The 18,714-nt window shown below is 41.6% G+C and overlaps 1 protein-coding gene across 2 annotated transcripts in view; it reads left to right on the top strand.

Annotated features, from left to right (window-relative positions):
- Positions 1–3,639: 3,639 nt before the first annotated feature.
- npdc1a (neural proliferation, differentiation and control, 1a) overlaps positions 3,640–18,714 on the top strand; it is a 31,530-nt gene continuing 16,455 nt past the window's right edge. For both annotated transcript variants that reach the window (XM_078289580.1, XM_071898692.2), the window contains exons 1-2: positions 3,640–3,906; positions 17,601–17,747. In XM_078289580.1, the coding sequence (XP_078145706.1) occupies positions 3,801–3,906; positions 17,601–17,747 (253 nt within the window). In that variant the 5' untranslated portion in view covers positions 3,640–3,800. The remainder of the gene's footprint in view (positions 3,907–17,600; positions 17,748–18,714) is intronic.

Here is an 18,714-nt window from a genome sequence, read left to right as displayed (position 1 = left end):
ACAGACAACAACAACATTTAATAATAATAATAGCCTACATGTTTTGGCTACAGCATTGTTTTTGCCAAAGTTAAAAAGAGCAACAAACAAACATTAAACAAGCAGCTGCACTGCTGGCTCTATTAAAGGCTGTTTCGCAGAACAGACAGTGCAAGGCTACTATCATAACAATCTACCTATTGAAAATAATAAGCGTGAAATTCCACTCAACTGTTCAGCGAGCATTAAATATCTAGGCCTACAACCACCAAAGTGAAGCTAAAGGACAACAGATATAGTTTCTTACTGCTGGCTCGTTAAGGTGCAGGCTCACTAATGAGCCATTACCTTTATGAAAAAATACTTTTCAATTGAGTCTTAAGAGGAGATAGGTATTTAAAATTATGAAATTATGTTTCAAACTGTACATCATAAGAATGACATTTGTAAAACTTATTTTTGGAGCGGATTTCTTTTCTTCTTTTAAAACAGTAGCCTAGTTAAAGTGCTGCTCCAGACACAAACCTTTTCATGTCAAGGACCCTTGAATTGATAGGGCCAATGCCTTAAACCACATTGTTTTCTAGTGTGAATCTAGTGAGTGACATAGGCCTAAATATGAAATTAAACTAGTCCCCCTGGAACTTCCTCACGGACCACTGGAGGTCTCTGGACTGCATTTTGGCAACCGCTACATTAGCCTACATATCTACTGTTCACCTAAACCTGTGTCTAAACCAGCTTTTCCACAGCGTCACGAGAGCCGCACCTCCTCCCCGTGTTTCTTCAGGTAATCTCTCAATCACATGCTGCCTTCAGGTACTGTGGGAAACACTGTAATTACGAGTTCAACGCACGTGCATGACCCGACAGTGGGGGTGGTGGTAGTAGTCAGGGTTGGGAGTTGGGACCATTCATGAATTGAATTGAGAATGCATGGTAAATTCCAATTCAACAATGTCAGGAAAACAGAACTGAATTCCATTAAATTCCATTAAATTCCACTTCAAACATTTATGAATCAAATAAATTTAAACAAATCAAACACATTCAGTCATAATGTATGTATTACGGTTACATGTTATGCATCAAATAGGCTACCACCTGACAGGTACTTTAACATTTTATGATATTCAGTATTGATAATATACTGTATAATACTATGTGTAATAAAAATGTGTGGATTTTTTTCCAATTCCAATTCCAGTTCCTCAGTTGAATTTCAATTGATAAATTCATTCATGTATTGACCCCAACCCTCATAATAGTAAATAAGACGGTGACAGTGGGAATTTCCAATGATATGTGAGCTGCCAAAATGTGACACTTATGGAGTGGAGAGCATGGACAACATGTCAACAACTGATAGTAAAAGTGATGTAGGCCTATTTAATTATTAGCCTATGTTATTGTTTGGCATTCCTATGTGAATAATTAGGCGAGTAATGTTGTAGCCTATGTTTAATTTTCACACTTTGTCTAACTTTTAGTCCATTAGGCCCTACATGGCTGATGCCTGATTCCATCACCGCAGCACAAAGTAGTAGCCTACTGTGCTGCTTGATTTCCAAAATAAAACAGCAGCAACCACAAAACTACTTTGTTACAGCATCCATTTTTTTTAAATTATTTCTGACCAAAAGCATTTCAATGTGCAATAAGTCTTATAGTATATGAAACAGAGAGCTCCCCCTCCCCCTATTTCCTGGCACCACAAACGTTATTATATTGGCCTTAATGAAAAAGTCACAAGTTATGGCCTACTGTTAACTTCATGTAAGGTTTATTTGTACCAAATTACACACAAACCCAAAGTGCTGTTATAACACTGAGATAAAATGTAGGTTTTGTGATGAGTAGCCTAGTTTCTTTTTTGCGATCAAATTTTTATTGATTTTGATATCAATTATCAGAATCAGCAATACATCAAAGAAAAGAAAGTAACGGAAAAGAAAAACACAACAATAATGAAAACAAAACAAAACCATCCCCACCGCGGATCCCCTCCCTCCCTTCCTCCCCCACCCATCCATCCGAAAAACCACTCCCACCCTCCCACCCACCCGCCCACCCAGAGTAGCCTAGTTTCTGAGATGAAACCACTTTGCTTCAGGTCTGCACCAGATCAGCTGCTATGATAATGTGTTATGCATGGCAGTGCTGTCTCTCCCTGGTGCAAAATTGTATGAAGAGATCATGCATGAGGATTAACTTCCACTTTTGCAGACTGGAATTTGGGCCAGTTTTTTAATATTGACTGGTTTGTCTCCAAAATGTTAACTGTTTAATTGGCGAGCGTGTTTTGTGCCAACTTTGCCGACATTGAGGCTTTCCTCCCTTTCCTCCTCCTTTCCTCCATTTTACTCCGTTGTGACTCCGTTGTGCATCAGTCCTGGGCCTGTCGTTGGATTCTGATGGGTTTTGAAGTTGCAATGAAAAAAATCACGGTAACACTTTACAATAAGGGTCACTAAGTTAAGGGTTAGTTAATGCTTAATAAGCATTAACTAACCCTTAATTAACAGTTAACTGTGTAATTTACTAATGGTGTTCATGTTAACTAAGGTATTAATTTATACATTATTTAATAGTTTATAAAGATGACTATTAAATAATGTATAAATTAATACCTTAGTTAACATGAACACCATTAGTAAATGATTACGACACATTAGTTAACTGTTAATTAAGGGTTAGTTAATGCTTATTAAGCATTAACTAACCCTTAACTTAGTGACCCTTATTGTAAAGTGTTACCAAAATCACTAGCCATAATTAGCATTCTAGTATGTTATGGCTTTGTGAAGCGATAACCCAACATCCTCAGCATGGTTGTTAGTTAGCAAACTATGTTTTGAAAGTTCAGTAGTCCTAAAGCATTAAAATATGTCATATGTCATTTCTACTTAAATTATTTCACACATTTTAAAAACAGAACGATTGGCAAACAAGATCCGAAAATCCCATTCCGCTGCAGGCGAAAATGGATCCATATAGAACCCGAAAGCCCCGAAATGACGACAACACTACAGAGGAGTTTGGGGAGAGAAGTCTTGGCAGGCCTACATAGCCTACTGCAGCCACTCAAGGTATGATGGGAAATGATGTTGTAGGCTACTTGATCTCCATGATGTTAAACCTGTTTGTAGTTGAATTGCCCTCAAATTCTGTAAGTGGCAACATATGCTGTAACATATTGGGAAGTCAGAACAATAAATTGGCTAATTTGCTTATACTATTTTGCAATTTATTCTGTATAAAGCAGCAAAGTCTATACTGGATGTGAAGTTGACTTTACCACCAATGGAATAAATTTAATCCATAGTAGGCTATTCCTATGATGTACAATTTCCTTCCAGTAGCCTATGGTGCTTTACCATATACACATCTCATTGTCTGTGGCTGTCATTTTATCATAATTGCGTGTTAATTGATTACAATCACCTGTTGCTTCCCTACCAAGAAGGCCGTGTGGTGACGTAACAGGATACCATGAATACTTGCATGGGTAAATGACGGTGTCTATGACGGTGTGTCGTAGGAGTTTACGAGCAGACCGTGAAGGCAGCATGCCTCCCCCTCCTCCCCGCCCCCCCGCCTGGAGCTCCGCTATCTTTAGCCCTGCCGCGGATTACACGGTGCGCAGTGTGGATTGACTGCGCTCTGGCGCTACCTGCTAACACCTCGACTCTTCGGTTGCTGCTGCGTAAAATCATTTTTGTCTTAAGTCGTTTAGAAAAAGAAAAAAACGTGGGATGGGGGAATGACAAAACCCCCGCGTCCCCCCGTCGCCGGCTCTCCGCTCCTAAGAAACCCCGAGGATGCTGCTCTCGAGTCCGCGGAACGAACCACAGCGCCGGGCCTCGCTGCTGCTGGCCGGGGTCCTGCTGTGCATCATCTTCGCCAATGTCTGTGCTAGGCTTCCAGGTAAACACACACACACACACACACACACACACACACACACACAAGACAAACCAAGACGAGCTCAATTTGAATCTACCATATTGTCATATCAATAACCTTTATTGGGACATCGTTAAGCTCGTGGCAGTTGACAAACAGCAGCACAGTAGGCTATTCATTTAAAGAGGAAACATAAAAAAAACTATAGTATTCAGTAAGACACGTGTGTTTTGATTTACTTTCTTCGTGTTGTTGTTAATTTTGCTGTTTATGGAGACCTGACACAACGGGATGTCCCATAAGTTCAACTGGCCATTCTGGTCAGGTTAAACAAGGCTGTCTTTGTGGCGGTGACAAACAAGGAAAAGACAGTGGAAAAAACATAACAAAACACGAATTCCTTTCCTGGTTACTTAAGTTCCTCGGTGCATTTCCTTGTAGCTTATGGACTCCTTTAAAAAAGCCTGGCAGGTTCATTGTGTAAGAGAAACACCTGTGAATTTAATAAAACATGTATCAGCTGTAATAGGAGATATAGGGAACAGCAGGATACATTTAATGGAAGAACATCATAAAAGAATGTATGTTGTTAGAGAGAGAGAGAGAGCTGAGAGAGAGAGAGAGAGAGAGTGTGTGTGTGTGTGTGTGTGTGTGTGTGTGTGCGTGTGGTGATGGGTATCTGTCTACATAGTGATTGCTGTCTGGTAGCTGTAGATTTGAGCTGGGGAGATAATCTGCCCCTCAGCTTTTAACACAGAAACCCGGTGGGAGAGCCAACAGCTGGTCTCTCTTTAGCCATCATCTGGTGGGACACACACACGCACACACACACACACACACACACTCACATACTCATGTAGCGCTGCTGCATATTTGCTACTATGGCCTGGGCACAGATTCACCTTTAGCCCGTGTGAATATTTGATTTTTTTCCCACCAAACTCGTCCTCATGGTAGCCTGCTCTAGTTCAGTGTGATACTCTAATCCAGTGAAGCCTATATGCATAAAATCAAAATGGTGTGTTCAGGGGTCCAATTTGCTCATGCATAACAAGGAGGATGGTGGGGGACGTGACGCAGTGCTCACAGGTGTTTTTCCCCAACTATCTATATTGAAAAAGGCAGGTGGTTCTCCGTAATAATCATTTGCTTCAACGATACTGTCAACTTTTCATCCCCTGACAAATCTTTCAGTATATTCAACCTGGGCAAACTTGATCATATCATTATTTACTCCCCAGTTCTTTTTTTCAAGTGCTGAAAAACAAAATTGTACAGGAAAATCTGTCTGTACATGCAGTGCTATTCATATTAAAATCATAATATTCGGCAGAAGAACTGCAGTATGTCAGTATTGTGGAGACATGAAATGAATTTCAGGTGATTTTGCTGTTGTGGAGAATGAGGCAAATCATCACAGTCTTACCTTGACTGGTGCTCTCTCCCTTCAACAGCTCTCATTCTGTATAAGACTTATTCAGAGCTGTTTTTGTTCTTGTCTTACACGTTCAGAAGAAAAATCAAACATGTTTGGTGATGTCAGTAGTGTTAGGCCTTTGCTAGTGTGTGGTGTGTGATGTGTTTGGGACATGACACATATTACTTTTAACACGTCGTGTCAGTGTGTGCCGTTCACATCTGTTGCGTTCAAATAACAAAACTAATGTGTGGAAAGTGACTCAAGAAACAGGTGATTACAGCTCATTACATAAATAAGCTCTGTAGGAATGTTGCGTCATATGTGATTTTTAAAGATCATATATTATGTAGCCTACACCTCTAGAATAAAAAAAGATGATTTATTAGGGATGGGACGATATATCGAAATTCAATATATCGCAATACAAAAATGCGACAGTTTCGTATCGTGGGGCAGAAAAATGAAACACGATTTTAGCTCCATTTTATTCTGCTGTAGTAATGAGACGGCTTGACCATCACAATTTCACAAGCTCTCCATCCAAATTATATTGTTTGAACTTTGTAATGACATTTTTTACATTGTTGTTTGCATTCTAGCAAGCCAATGTCATTGCTAGAAAGATTTGTGGCTCAGAAATAGACATAATTCTGCACAGTCAGACTTTGATGTCATTGAGCTTTTATTTATTACATCGTATCGCGGTTGTATCGAATCGTGAACCCCATATCGCGTATCGAATTATATCGTGAGATAAGCAGATCGTCCCGTCCCCTCCCTTCAAGACTGCTGTTGAAGTTGAGACGTGAATTGTTAAATGTCTGGTAGGCTGAAGTCTACAGTACTTAAACAGCTCATCCACTCTTGCAGCTTGAGAGTGTTTGCTTATGCCTCAGAGGCAAATGTTGCCGGTCTCAGGATGATTTTGCTGGAATGTGTCATCGGCCCTAAGTGCATGATAATCAGGCTGTTGATTCAGCAAACATGGACACCTCATCATATGTAAGCTCGTCAGAAAGCTTTCACAGAACATGGCGTTCTCGGGATGGAAATGATCAAAAAACATCCATAAACCCAGTTGATTACATAAACTGTGTTAAGACTCAGAATTAATAACCTATATATGTGGAATTTGTTGTATAAATCAGGCTTAGTGGGGCACATACTTAAAAATATTATTTCAGATTGAATTGGCAGCACTTGAAAAGTCATCTTACTCATCTGGTTTCCTGGTTTCGCAGTAGAAACAGCAGCCTCTCATCTTCTCTGCATCTTAACTTCCTCATTATTGTCCTTCAACCTGCTTGTTATTGTGCTGCTCTCTGTTTAAATGCCAGGTTTGTCATTCACCAAAACCCACGTAGCATTTGGTGTGATCATTATTCAGAGAGCATCTGCCTCTGGCCTTTTTAGTTTTGTGTCACGCAGGGCTTACATTTTTAACGGTTACACATAGAGGTGTTTATATGTGCGGTCTCACTCGCTCTTTCACTCTCTCTCTCTCTCTCTCACACACACACACACACACACTGACCCAGGTGTTTTTCAGACCAAGCACCTCTTTGCCCTGCAGCGGCAGGATTATTTATCTGCCTCGCAGTGGGAAGTGAGAGCGCACAGTGAGCCGGTGGGAAAGTCAGGTGGAGCGACACACGCACAGAGCCAGGCGACACGTAGACCGGTGACATGTAGACCACTGACTCAGAGACTCAGAGACTCAGAGACTTGGCTTGTGCATTGTGATTGGTTTCCTTATGTGACTGGAGATTCAGTGTTCCTGCTATGTGTTTTTTTAAAAATCTGATCTTGGTTAGATGGGGTTAAAATCAGATATTTTTTTCTCCAGACGAAAAAATTCTCACTTACTAGTAGTGCTGAAATGATTAGTCGATTGACAGAAAATGTATAGTTTTAGTGATTTATCAAGTGAAAATACCAAACATTTGCTGGTTACAGGTTTACAGATCCTTTGCTTGCTTTTCTCAGATTCATGTCATTATGAAATTAATACTTTGGGGTTTTTTTTGGCTGCTGGTCAGACCAAGTAAGCAATTTTAAGATTTACTTTGTCATTTGTCATTATTTTTGGACTAAATGATTACTCGATTAATCAATAATGAAAATAATCGTTAGTTGCAGCCCTACTTACTAGAGTGACGAACATAGGATCAGTTACAGGTTGATGAGCAGTCAGGAGACATCAGCACTGATGATCTAGCTGGAATGAGGAACAAGGCAGAGGACCAGCTAAAGCTTTAATGTGGAAGTTTCCAAAACTGTAATGAGTAATTCTGTGGGTTGCAATGTTATTTCAGTGCTACCTGAAGATGTTGAAACAAATGCTCATCACTGGGAATATTCCAAATTGATAATTATGCATGTGCAAAGGGAACCATGTTTCTTTGTTTTGTTTTTCTTTATGTTTGACAGGCCGTACATTACTTTGGCACCTTTGTTTGATGGCTTATTTTTGATATATTCAATTTGAAATAGGCTCAACCCACTGCTTATGTGGTCTTTGAGGGAAACTGACGTCACCAGTGTTCACCAGAGAGAGAGAAGGAAGATTGGAACGCAATTATATGGTGGTGAGCATCATACTCAAATTACACAACAGCCAGGAAGGACTTATCGTTATTATTGATCTGCCCCATATATGCCATTGTGGTCCTTGTCCTTTCAACTTATAGGTCTATAGGTATAGACTGAAAAGAAGAAAAGAAAATAAGTGGTCAGCCACGGCCTTGTTGCTGTGGTAACTTTGAAGCTCTCTCTCTCTCTCTCTCTCTCTCGTCTCTCTCTCTCTCTCTCTCTCTCTCTCTTTCTCTCTCTCTCTCTTCCTCCCTCCCTCCTGGCCTGGCCAGTGGGTTTGTCCCACAGGAGAACATAATGTTAGCTATACAGACCTCCTGGAAATGAGAGGGCCAGTATTGATCAACACATTTACAGACATTTGACCAAACCAGAGCCTGCACAGTTTTAACCATTTCCATGTGGAATAAATCACATCATCTTTCATTTAATAGACTTACTCCCAACTTTTCTCATCAATTTTAGTGCTACCTTTGTCACCACAACTAACTGTTGTACTCTAATGTCATTTACCAGCCAAATATTGTGACAAAATGGAACGAATCAGAAATCTGCCTGCATATGTGGTCACAACCACATATGCACCAAAAGCACACTTTTGCACGTACATGTTTGCATTTGTCTATAGCCACATCTTCACCGAGACTGGCAGTGCCTTTGTTACCACAGCACACAATGCTAATTTGGCAAAAATACTGAAAGTGCCATAGAGACCAACAAACAGAAAGATAGATGAAAAGGAACAAAAGAGAGAGCAGAGTGCTTTTGTTTGCCACCTACATGCTGTCATGGTACAAATCCCTTAAAGCTTTGTTCTGTTTGCTGCAGGTCGTCCTGCTCTGCTCTGCTCTAATGATAATGGCACAGTAATTATCCTGTGTGTAATGGGTTATAAACGTCATTGTCAGACATGACAGAAATTATTGCAACAGAAGAGAGGAGTGACAGATGCAGGGAGGGGTGAGGAAGAGAGGGAGAGTAGTCAAAGGGAGAGGGAAGACTGACCTGTTCCACCTCCCTTATAAAAAAATTCCACTCCATTGAGGAAAACATTATTTTACTTCTCTGAATCACTTCCTTTTCACCTTCATCTCTCTCTCTCTCTCTACTTGCATAGCTACCAGTCTGCTTCCTGCCTCACCATACAGTGTGTGTGTGTGTGTGTGTGTGTGGAAACCAGGTTGAAACAAACAGCTGCTCTTCATGCCCCATTTTCCGCCAAGCGTGGCAGAGCAATTTCACATGAAGAAGTCATTGCACCAGTTTATCGTGAGAGAAACTGACTGACACCTACGCAACACAGCAGCACCCTGTAACAGTCCGATAAGAGTTTCCAGGTATTTACTCGTCTAAGGCAGGGTCAGGGTTTTCTGTCTGTAGTCTGAGAATGGGAGCAGCCTGGATTGATACGGCGGCTTTTTCCACTGTGTTGTTAAACACTCAGTGAACGGTGAAGGTGGTGCTTTCAAGTGGCTGAGTGAGGATCTGTCTCTGTGACAAGAAGGTGCCAAATGATACTGAAACTCATTTGGGTTTAGCTTGTCACGGTCTGTCTGGTTCAAAGTTAGCGTCCCCACAGGTTTTAGAACGTGGCCAAACCTGGCTAAGGACCTAAATATATATAATAACCGATATACTGTAGATTTCTGGCCAAAGCTAGCCACAAGTTCTGATGTAAAGGATTAATAATTATTGGCTCCAAATATAATGTTTGCTGTATAGGAGGGAAAGTTTTGCCAACTGTTGGCTGTCTGTTTGCTGTCATCACGCTCTACTACTGAAACGACATACTAATCCCAGGTGCACAAGATGTTTTCAGTATTGTTTAATTCTGCTGTTCTTTGTTGAGCTGGCTAAGATGGCAAAAAACCAACACATTTCTACCTATCTCCTCAGCTCTTATTTCTTTCCCTAATACTAATCTATCATACAGGATCACTTTAAGATCACAGGAGTGTTTTGTTAAATCTGTTGTAGTGGCACCATTGCTCTCTATTATACTCATTATAAATTTCATTGGATAAGAGCATCAACTAGATGCCTAACATGTAAATGAAAAATGTCAATATAGATGCAAACCAAACCATACAATACGTTTGGCATTGTTTGTTTTTATTTGTGTTTTTGCCATGGGAGCATGGGAGCATAGCTGTGTGTATACTACATGTTCACACAAAAACACATACACAAATGCCACACACACACACACACACACACACACACACACACACACACACACACACACACACACACACACACACACACACACACACTTTATCCAGGTGTAAAGAGATGCTGTGACCTATCCAGTAAAAAATCCTCACCAGTCCTCACCAGTGTTGCCACTTAATGTGGAGTGTTTGGCTTACATCCTGTATGCTATCAGAGGGTCAGGAAGCATGCACAATGGGACCGCATGACCCTTCTGGCCTGCCCATTTCCTACTCCCTGTCTGTCTAATTCTCTCTCTCTCTCACACACACTCACACACACACACACACACACACACACACACTCGGCTACAAATTGGGTGACATTTGCTGTATTCTATCTCAGAAGGAGCAAAGATCAGTGTCATGCAATCAAGTTTGTGCGTGTATAAGGTATAAGCATGTGTGCGTGATTTTGTGTGTGTGTGTGTGCGTGAGAGAGAGACTCTGTGAATGTAGGTGTGCACAAGGCTGTGTCAGAATGCCACTGTTTGCTCCTCGGCCCTGCCAGCCTGGCAACAGCAGCAGCAGATGGTTGGGAAAGTCATTTTTCACTCGGCCCAAGGACTACCTGCTGAGTCCCTGAGTTACATAATGTTTTTTCACACCTCCATTGTCTTTGCCGATACCGAAATGACCTGGCGTACTGCTGAAATATTTTCTCTAGCTTATTTTTCTGTCTCTTTCCAGCCTTATGTTACTTTCCTTCTCTCTATCTCTCTCGCTCTCTCGCTCTTGCTGGTTATCACACTCTCTCCATCTTTCTGTCTCTGGGTCTGGCTGTTGTTCTGTCTTTCTCTCTCTCTCTCTCTCTCTCTCTCTCTCTCTCTCTCACTGTTTGGGCTCGCCAATTAGCGACAGTGCTGTGTGGGAGGCATGTTGACGCAAGGCCACCACCTATGGCGACTTGGCATTCACTTGTGTGGCGCCTTTGTCATAGCGGTAAATAGATTTGAGCGTTTCGTAGGATGCCGCCTTATTGTGACGAGGATCACGATGAGCATCTTCTAATGGTTCAGCTGTGCAGAGGGAGACGGGGCCACTGTGGAAGCACGAGTGCACTGAATTTGGTTAGATAATAATAACAGTGTGGTGCGGCTGTCCTTTCTGTCTGCTGGTGCAACAAAAGCATATTATTACAACTTTATATAACAAAAGTGTTTTTAAGATAACTGCTGCTGCTGACGTTCCTTCCCTGTTTCTCACTCACCTCTCTTTTTCTCACCATTCCCTTCCCTCACACTTTTATAATGAAGTGCTTAGGTGTAGGTGTAGGTGTGTGTCTGTGTGTGTGTGTGTGTGTGTGTGTGTATGTGTGAGCAGAATAATTATCGCTGTTCCCGTGGCTGCAATAGGTTCCACCACATTAACTTCCCACATGATGAATAGCAATGCTATACCGACCAATGGTGCCGAGACTCTACAGGCATGTTAATGAAGAGTGCAGATGAAAAATAGGACACCCTGCTTTTCCCACTTTCATAACAGTAATTAAATGCCTCTCCTTTTTTGTCTTAGACACCACTGATTCACTTATTTGGCAGATATAGCAAATTTCTAATTGCACTGCAAAAACTGACAAACTTGTTAGGTTATTTTGTCTTGTTTCCAGACTTATCAAGCTTATTTTAGGATTTTTTTTAGTATAATAAAATAAAGTGTGCACACCTGACCATTTCAGTCATGGGTGCTAGGAGGAAAAAAAGAGTAGTTAGTGAAATTGTCTTGGAGAAAGCTTCTTGTTTCAAGATTTTCTATGATGATTTCTTGAAAGAAGTCATTTTAGCATGTATCAAGTGAAATTTATTGAAACCAGCAGGATTATCTGCCAGTGCAGTGAGATAATTTGACTAAAGATATCATGAAATAAGCTTGATAGGTCTGGAAACAAGATAAAGTCACTTTAGTTGGCCTTTTATTGTGTATAATAACATGCATGCATATGTACACACAGGCACACATTTATTCCAAATTGATTCAAGTTAATCACTGGTCATATAATAAGTCTCGGTCAAGGAGGCTGAGATAGCAGCGGGTTGTTTGATCTGTGACTCGATCGCAGTCATCTGCACCCGATCCGGTCCCGCCGTCCTTGATCTTCACACACTTACCTGATCAAAGAGTCGCAAAAATGAGCTGAGGAATAATTTGATGAAAGGACCCGTGGATGAGGGGAGGAGAATGAAAGGGGCCAGACAGGGAGAGGGAGCGGATGAAGGGAACGAGGACGTCTAGAGGTTACAAAGGGCAGGAGACACGATGCCTTGGCAGTGTGTTTCGGAAGATAAAGTTCTTAGAAATTCAGCTCCGGCAGACTGGCAGGCCGGCTCCTGCGGCTCGACCTCTTGCTTGGAACAGAGTTGTCAGCGGTGCAGCTTGATTCGGCAATGTGAGAGTGATGTTGCAGGCAGCATAGATGGTTTTTTTTGGCTAGTTTTCTAGTAATATAGGGCAGGTCAACACTGCTATGTTAAGTAAGCCTTTTTGTTGGGTAACTAAGTGCTGGTTCCTCAGCATAACAGTGTTTTTTCTGGTTGTTTATGAAAATCCAGTGGACTGGGTTATAGAAGTAACCTGGGAAATCAACATCCTTTCTGAAACAATGGGTTTATATAACCCACATGTGTTGAATGGCTAAGATTTTATTAATTATAGGGTGTTATGGGAAGATTGAATTCCTGATGAACTCATTTTGATGATTTCTGTCTCTTTTGGCATTGGGGCGGGGTATCGGCACTTATCTCCCGATTTGATTTCGATTCACAAGGTCCCAATTCGAAATTGATTTGATTCAATATTGGTTAGATATGAAAGAAATTCTCTGAACTACACAGGGAAACCTCTATAATATGGTGCTTTAATAAAAAGGTTAATGTTTAACATTGACAATGGGAGGAGAGGAGGCCCGCTACAAATAAAGTTTTGCGTAAATCTACACACATCCACTGAAAAACGGCATAGATTAAAAGATTGATCTCTGGATTTTAAGAATCAATATCAGATTGTCCAAATGAAAGCAATTGATCGGAAAATCGATATTTTTACCCGGCCCTATTTGGCATTATTTATAATGTCAGGAGTTAACAATCCAATTTTTGAAGATGGAGTGGATAATAAAGAAGCAAAAATATATGCAAGATGAGCAATTAGGCAGCAGGACCACAGCAGGAGGAGGAGACAAGCCTGCAGCCAGGCTGAGGCTCCAGCAGCAAAGCCCAGCCTGCGGGAAACATTCAGCGAGACTGGGGAGAGGAGGGGAGCTGCCAGTGGGAGACTGGCTTACAGAAAAAACTGATTCACTCATTTTCAAACATAAGCACACACTTATGGCATACACATGCACACAGACACGTGCACAAGGCTTTATTCCTCTCCTCCCTCACTCACACACACACACACCTAATACACACAAGGTACCACAAGGACACCTCCGAGCAGAATAATCTATTTCCACGGTCACACGTTTCCTCTCTGTGGTCAGGTCACGGGGGTTGAGATAAAATGGGGATCAATAAAAACGTGGAAAGATCAGACGAAGGGTTTGAGATCCGGGGGGAAAAGAAAGAAAAGGGACGTGGCAGGTAAAAATAGAACAGAAGCCACGAGAGTTGAGAGAGAAACAGGAGAGAGAGAGAGTGATGGAGAGAGAGAGAGAGAGAGAGAGAGAGAGAGAGAGAATAATCTTGGACATAATCAGGAATCAGGAAGCTCGGCTCGTCACACGTAAGTTGGCAAAGAGGCAGAGGAGGTGAGACATCACTTAAACTTAGATGTGATGGAGTTGTTGCTAGGCAGACTGTGACTTGAAATAACTGCCATCAAAGATAGTCAGGGACTTGTCTATCTGCATTAGTTAGTTTTGTGGCCATGTGATTCATGACTTGAGACATTGGCTTTTCTACGCACTTGTGTCAGAAACCGTGAATATGCCATTCACTATAGCCACAAGTATTTCACACAAATTAGAAATGCACATGCTCTCATATACCTAACCTCTCTCTCTTTCTCTCTCTCTCTACCTCTCTCTCTTTCTTTCCCTCTCTCTGTATCTTTCACACACACAGAAACAAAAACAAAGCATCTCAGATTACAGATGCGTCACTCTGCTGCTCATTCCCTGAGGCATCAGTCTAATCAATGACATAAAGAGATGTGGACTTGTGTGTCTGTGTCCCTGTGGTGTATTTGTGATGATGTGTGGGTGTCCCTATATGTTTATGTGTGTGTGTGTGTGTGTGTGTGTATCTCTGTGTACATTTGTTTTGCTGTCTGTGCACACACTCGTGCATGCCAGGGTTGTTATACCCTGAAACAGTACAGCAACTTATCTAGAGTGGAGCAAGTCGAGTTGGGAATCTCTACTGATGTAAACTGTCTATGTAAGTGGGCGTTGTTGTTGTTGAATGTAACTTCTCTTCCAGTTCATTTTCTTTTTCTTCCCCCTGTATCTAAACTCCCATCGGCTGTTGCCAGTGTCACTCTCAGATTTCAGTCTTGGTGAATCTTGGACCGCTTCACGCTACACAAAACCGACCAGACCAACCCGACTAGCCCAGAATCCATTAATTTTTTTATTTTACATGTTTTAATTTAGTACAGTTTTCGTTTTTCACCGTCTCGTTTTTATTTTTAACTCAGTTTACAACAGTGTTTTTAGACTCCTAGTTTTCGTCTTAGTTTACGATAATAACCTTGGTGCGTGCAAAACAAACCTGTGTTTATGTGTGCATAGGCACAAGACCCAACACAATGTCTGTGTTTGAAGATCCTCCTCTCCTCGATGCTTCAAATTGACTTAGCCTACACAGATTGTAAATGAGTTCCAGTCCTCCATCCCTCCTCCATCTCTTCTTCATCCTCCAGCTCTCCATCTCAGCACAGCAGCTCCTGCTGTAGCTCACGCCCCTCCTGATGTTAGAGGCCTTGTTGCCATGGAGGTTGTTATGGTTTCTCCTCCAGCAATCTCCTGTTATGTGTAATTCTCTCTTCTCTCTTATTTAACAGATTGAAACAATCTAGTAAGAAAGGACCAAGGACTGCCTTTTCTTGTATGAAACAAACAACAACAAATTAAAAAACCCAGAAGAAACAGGAAGGTTTTTCAGCCTTGGATGAAAAATGTGCCTTATAGCACCTCATTCAGCATTCACTGGTTGAGATGTTCTAGTTTAACAAAGGAGATTGTCAGAAAATGAAGTGCTGTTTTCTTTTGACTTTCCTTTGAATCACAGGGTTTGCATGTCAAAAATGTCCCTACCCAGTTCAGCCTGACTTTTAGAAAAGTTTGAGTTGTAATGTTGCCACTGTTGTGCGTTTTTCTGGAGGAGGTTGAAGACTGGAGTCCACTCAAGCACAATGCAAAGACTAAACAACACTGGAAAACTGTGAAAGTAAGGCCCGAAATATTTGGATGCTCATCATTTTCTCTAAGTAGTCAGAAAAACACATGTGTGGACTATCTAAGAGTTAATCTGTTGTCCGGTGGGATGAGGCCTCTGCCAGAATGCTCTTCCCCTTCCTGTGTGCTTCCTGTGTAGCCGCATCACAGAGCTAGTAATGAAAACACGCTAATGGAAAAATTTGAAGAAGCAGCAGACTTGTTTGTTTAATTCTGTGGAGCATTTGAAAGATTTACAGATAGTTTGTCTAAAACATCTTCTGGATGTTCTAGCTTGTTTGCCCCCTGGCTGCGGCAAAGATTTGATATTCCAAACATGGCCCGCTGTCTGCAGTGAGCTCAGGTTGTTTTGTTGTGTTTCTCTTTAAAATGCTTAGATAACGTCTGTAACTCTCTTAAATGGAGTTGTTTTAGCTGTGATTTGTCCATTTTCACAACACTCGTCTCATTCGTGCCGGTTCCTCCATCAGAACAATTTCCCCCTGACACTATTCTGAAAGGGCAACGTTACAGCGCCCCGACGAGTGTGACTGGTTTAAGAGATAACAACCCAGAGGAGCACTGTGGAGAACGGACTACCTAAGGGTTAACAGGCAGGACAGACCCTGCATCCGCTACCTTCCCAGCTCATGTTGCCTTCTGTCTGTTATACCAGATTCATTACCTGCTGTGCCGTTCACCTTTAGCTCTCCCGCTGTGCTGCGCTGGGTTCATTATGCGTTCTGATACTGGCCCGGTGCTCTGCCTGCCCTCTCCTACCAAACACCCCTGCTGCGCTGCTGTGACCCACTTCTTTCTGTGTGTGTGTATATCTCCATGTGCGTGTGTGTTGAAGCCAGCGCAGAATTATAGCCCGATGGCAAAGGCAAGAAAAAAACAAAAACAGTGTTTGGGGTTTGCTTTTGTGTCAAACCTGCAGAAATTGGGTTAAATGACTGTCTGACCTGATTGCAGGCAGATCTGTGTTAAAGGGTAGTTGCAAATAACTTTGGTTTAACCTACTTGGAGCAGCAGGCAGGTGGGGTTTGCCACATCAGGACAATTCAGATAGTGTCAGATAAGTTATCAATTACATAAAAGAATGCTAAATTGACTTTCAAACAGTGTGAACTTTGCAGTCCTACCTGGCCTCACCCATCTGTTTCTCTTAAGCAGGTTATGACAAATGCTGAGAATTATTTGCAGATACTGTTTGACCCAGGACTGACTGGAACCAGTGAAGCTGTCATGTAACTCTGTCGTTAGCAGACCCTCTGTCCTAGGGCAAGAGTTTTGTTTTTATTTACTGTGTCTACGTGTGAGACAAAAGTGAGAGAGTGCATGTTGTAGCAAGCCAAAACAAACCATTCAAACTGCTATTTAAAAAAACGTTTACACATAAACACTGATAGATATAGAAAATGCATAATAGGCCTATGTCATGCAATGGTAAGGGTCAGCAAAAATGTATAGGAAGCCAGTAATTTGAATTAGTAGTGCTGCTGAAACAATTAATTGATTAGTCGTTTGACAGAAAATTAATTGTTTATAATTTTGATAATCGATTAATTGTTGTAGACATTTATCAAGTAAAAATACCAAACATTTGCTGGTTACAGCTTCACAAATGCTAACATGCTTTCTTTTCCCTGTTTCATATTATTATAAAATTAATACTTTGGGCTTTGGTTACTTGTGATGGATATTTGTCGTTATTTTTGACATTTTATAGACTAAATGATTAATTGATTAATCAAAAAAATAATCTATAGAGTATTTGATAATGAAAATAATCGTTAGTTGCAGCCCTAGTTTGAATAGCTAAGCTGTAATCATGGTCTTGGCCGATATAATTGTCAGTAACCTGTACTGTATGTACACTTTTTTAATAAGTTGGCAGTGGTGAGCAGCTTGGCTCCCTGGTCTTAATATATTACACAGTACTTCATTCTGCACAGTGAAAGGTTTGTCATTTTACTGTCCAGTCAAAAGCATCTTTTTTGTAAATCAAATGCAATCAGCCTCAGTCTGGTTCACAGTGGTGTGAACCTGGATACTAATGAAACTCTCCCTCTCCCTCTCCCTCTCTCTCTCTCTCTCTCTCTCTCTCACCCAGCTGGCAGAAAGTGTCCTCAGCGTCTAGACTGCGCCCGTGAGGGGCGCCACTTCTGCAAGTCTGGCTCCACCCACTGTGGTCCCTGTCTCACCCCATTGGAGGAGAACGAGGAAGGACGCTGTGTGGTTAGGAGGCACCATCCCCATGGTATGAAGAAAAAGACACATTGGCACACACACACACACACACACACACACACACACATAAGGGCTGTAGCCAAGACCACCGTAATCGAGTCCAAGTCAAGTCCAAGACCAGGTCCAAGTCCAAAAGGGGTCGAGACCAAGTCAAGGCCGAGTCCTGAACAAATCGAGTCCTATTCAAGTCCAAAATGGAAATAAGCGATAAACTGGGTGCCTTTCTAAATGCAAAAATGGTAATTAAGGACTTTCTTCATTTTCTCTGGATGAACAGAGATGTAGATTAGATGTATTAAACTCTTCAACATCCAGTGACAGGACGAAAAGTGCATTGGAATGCATTTTATTGGAGATCGGGTGAAAAAAAAGCATGTTGTGCATCTTTTGAAAAATCATACGCTGATGAAAAGTCGAGTCAGTGTAGTGGCTGAGACTAAGACAAGTCTGAGTGTTTCAGGGCTGTAGGACACACACAAACACACACACACACACACACACACACACACACACACACACACACAGCTACGCATTCTCTGATTTGTCCAGACACACATTCCATTTAATTTGAACACAGAAAAGCTGCAACTGCAGCTGGATTGATAATTTCACACTGCAAAATGGGAACTGAACTGATGCCGAAAGTCAGGGAGAGGGACGAGACACCTTTCCCAGAATTCCTTTCACTTTCACTCGCTCATTCACTCACTTTCTCATTTACTCCCATTCTTTCTCTGTTGTCCTTACATCTGTACTAACATTCATTCCCTGTCACTCCCTCCTTTCTTTTCAGTTGATCTCTCTGTCCCGTTTCCCACATCTCTCTTTTCTCTCTCCCTCTTTCTTTCAATTGCCTATCGATCCTGCGCTCTGCCTCTCCTTCCCTATCAGTCTTTACCCTTTTCCTCTTTTGTGTCTCGCTTGATCTCTTCTCTCTCTCTCTCCCTTTCAGCCTCTCTTTCAGTCTCCTTTAATTC

Source organism: Centroberyx gerrardi, chromosome 2 (genome assembly GCF_048128805.1).
Source record: "Centroberyx gerrardi isolate f3 chromosome 2, fCenGer3.hap1.cur.20231027, whole genome shotgun sequence".
Taxonomy (NCBI): Eukaryota; Metazoa; Chordata; class Actinopteri; order Beryciformes; family Berycidae; genus Centroberyx; species Centroberyx gerrardi.
This window is presented reverse-complemented; position numbering and strand designations above follow the sequence as displayed.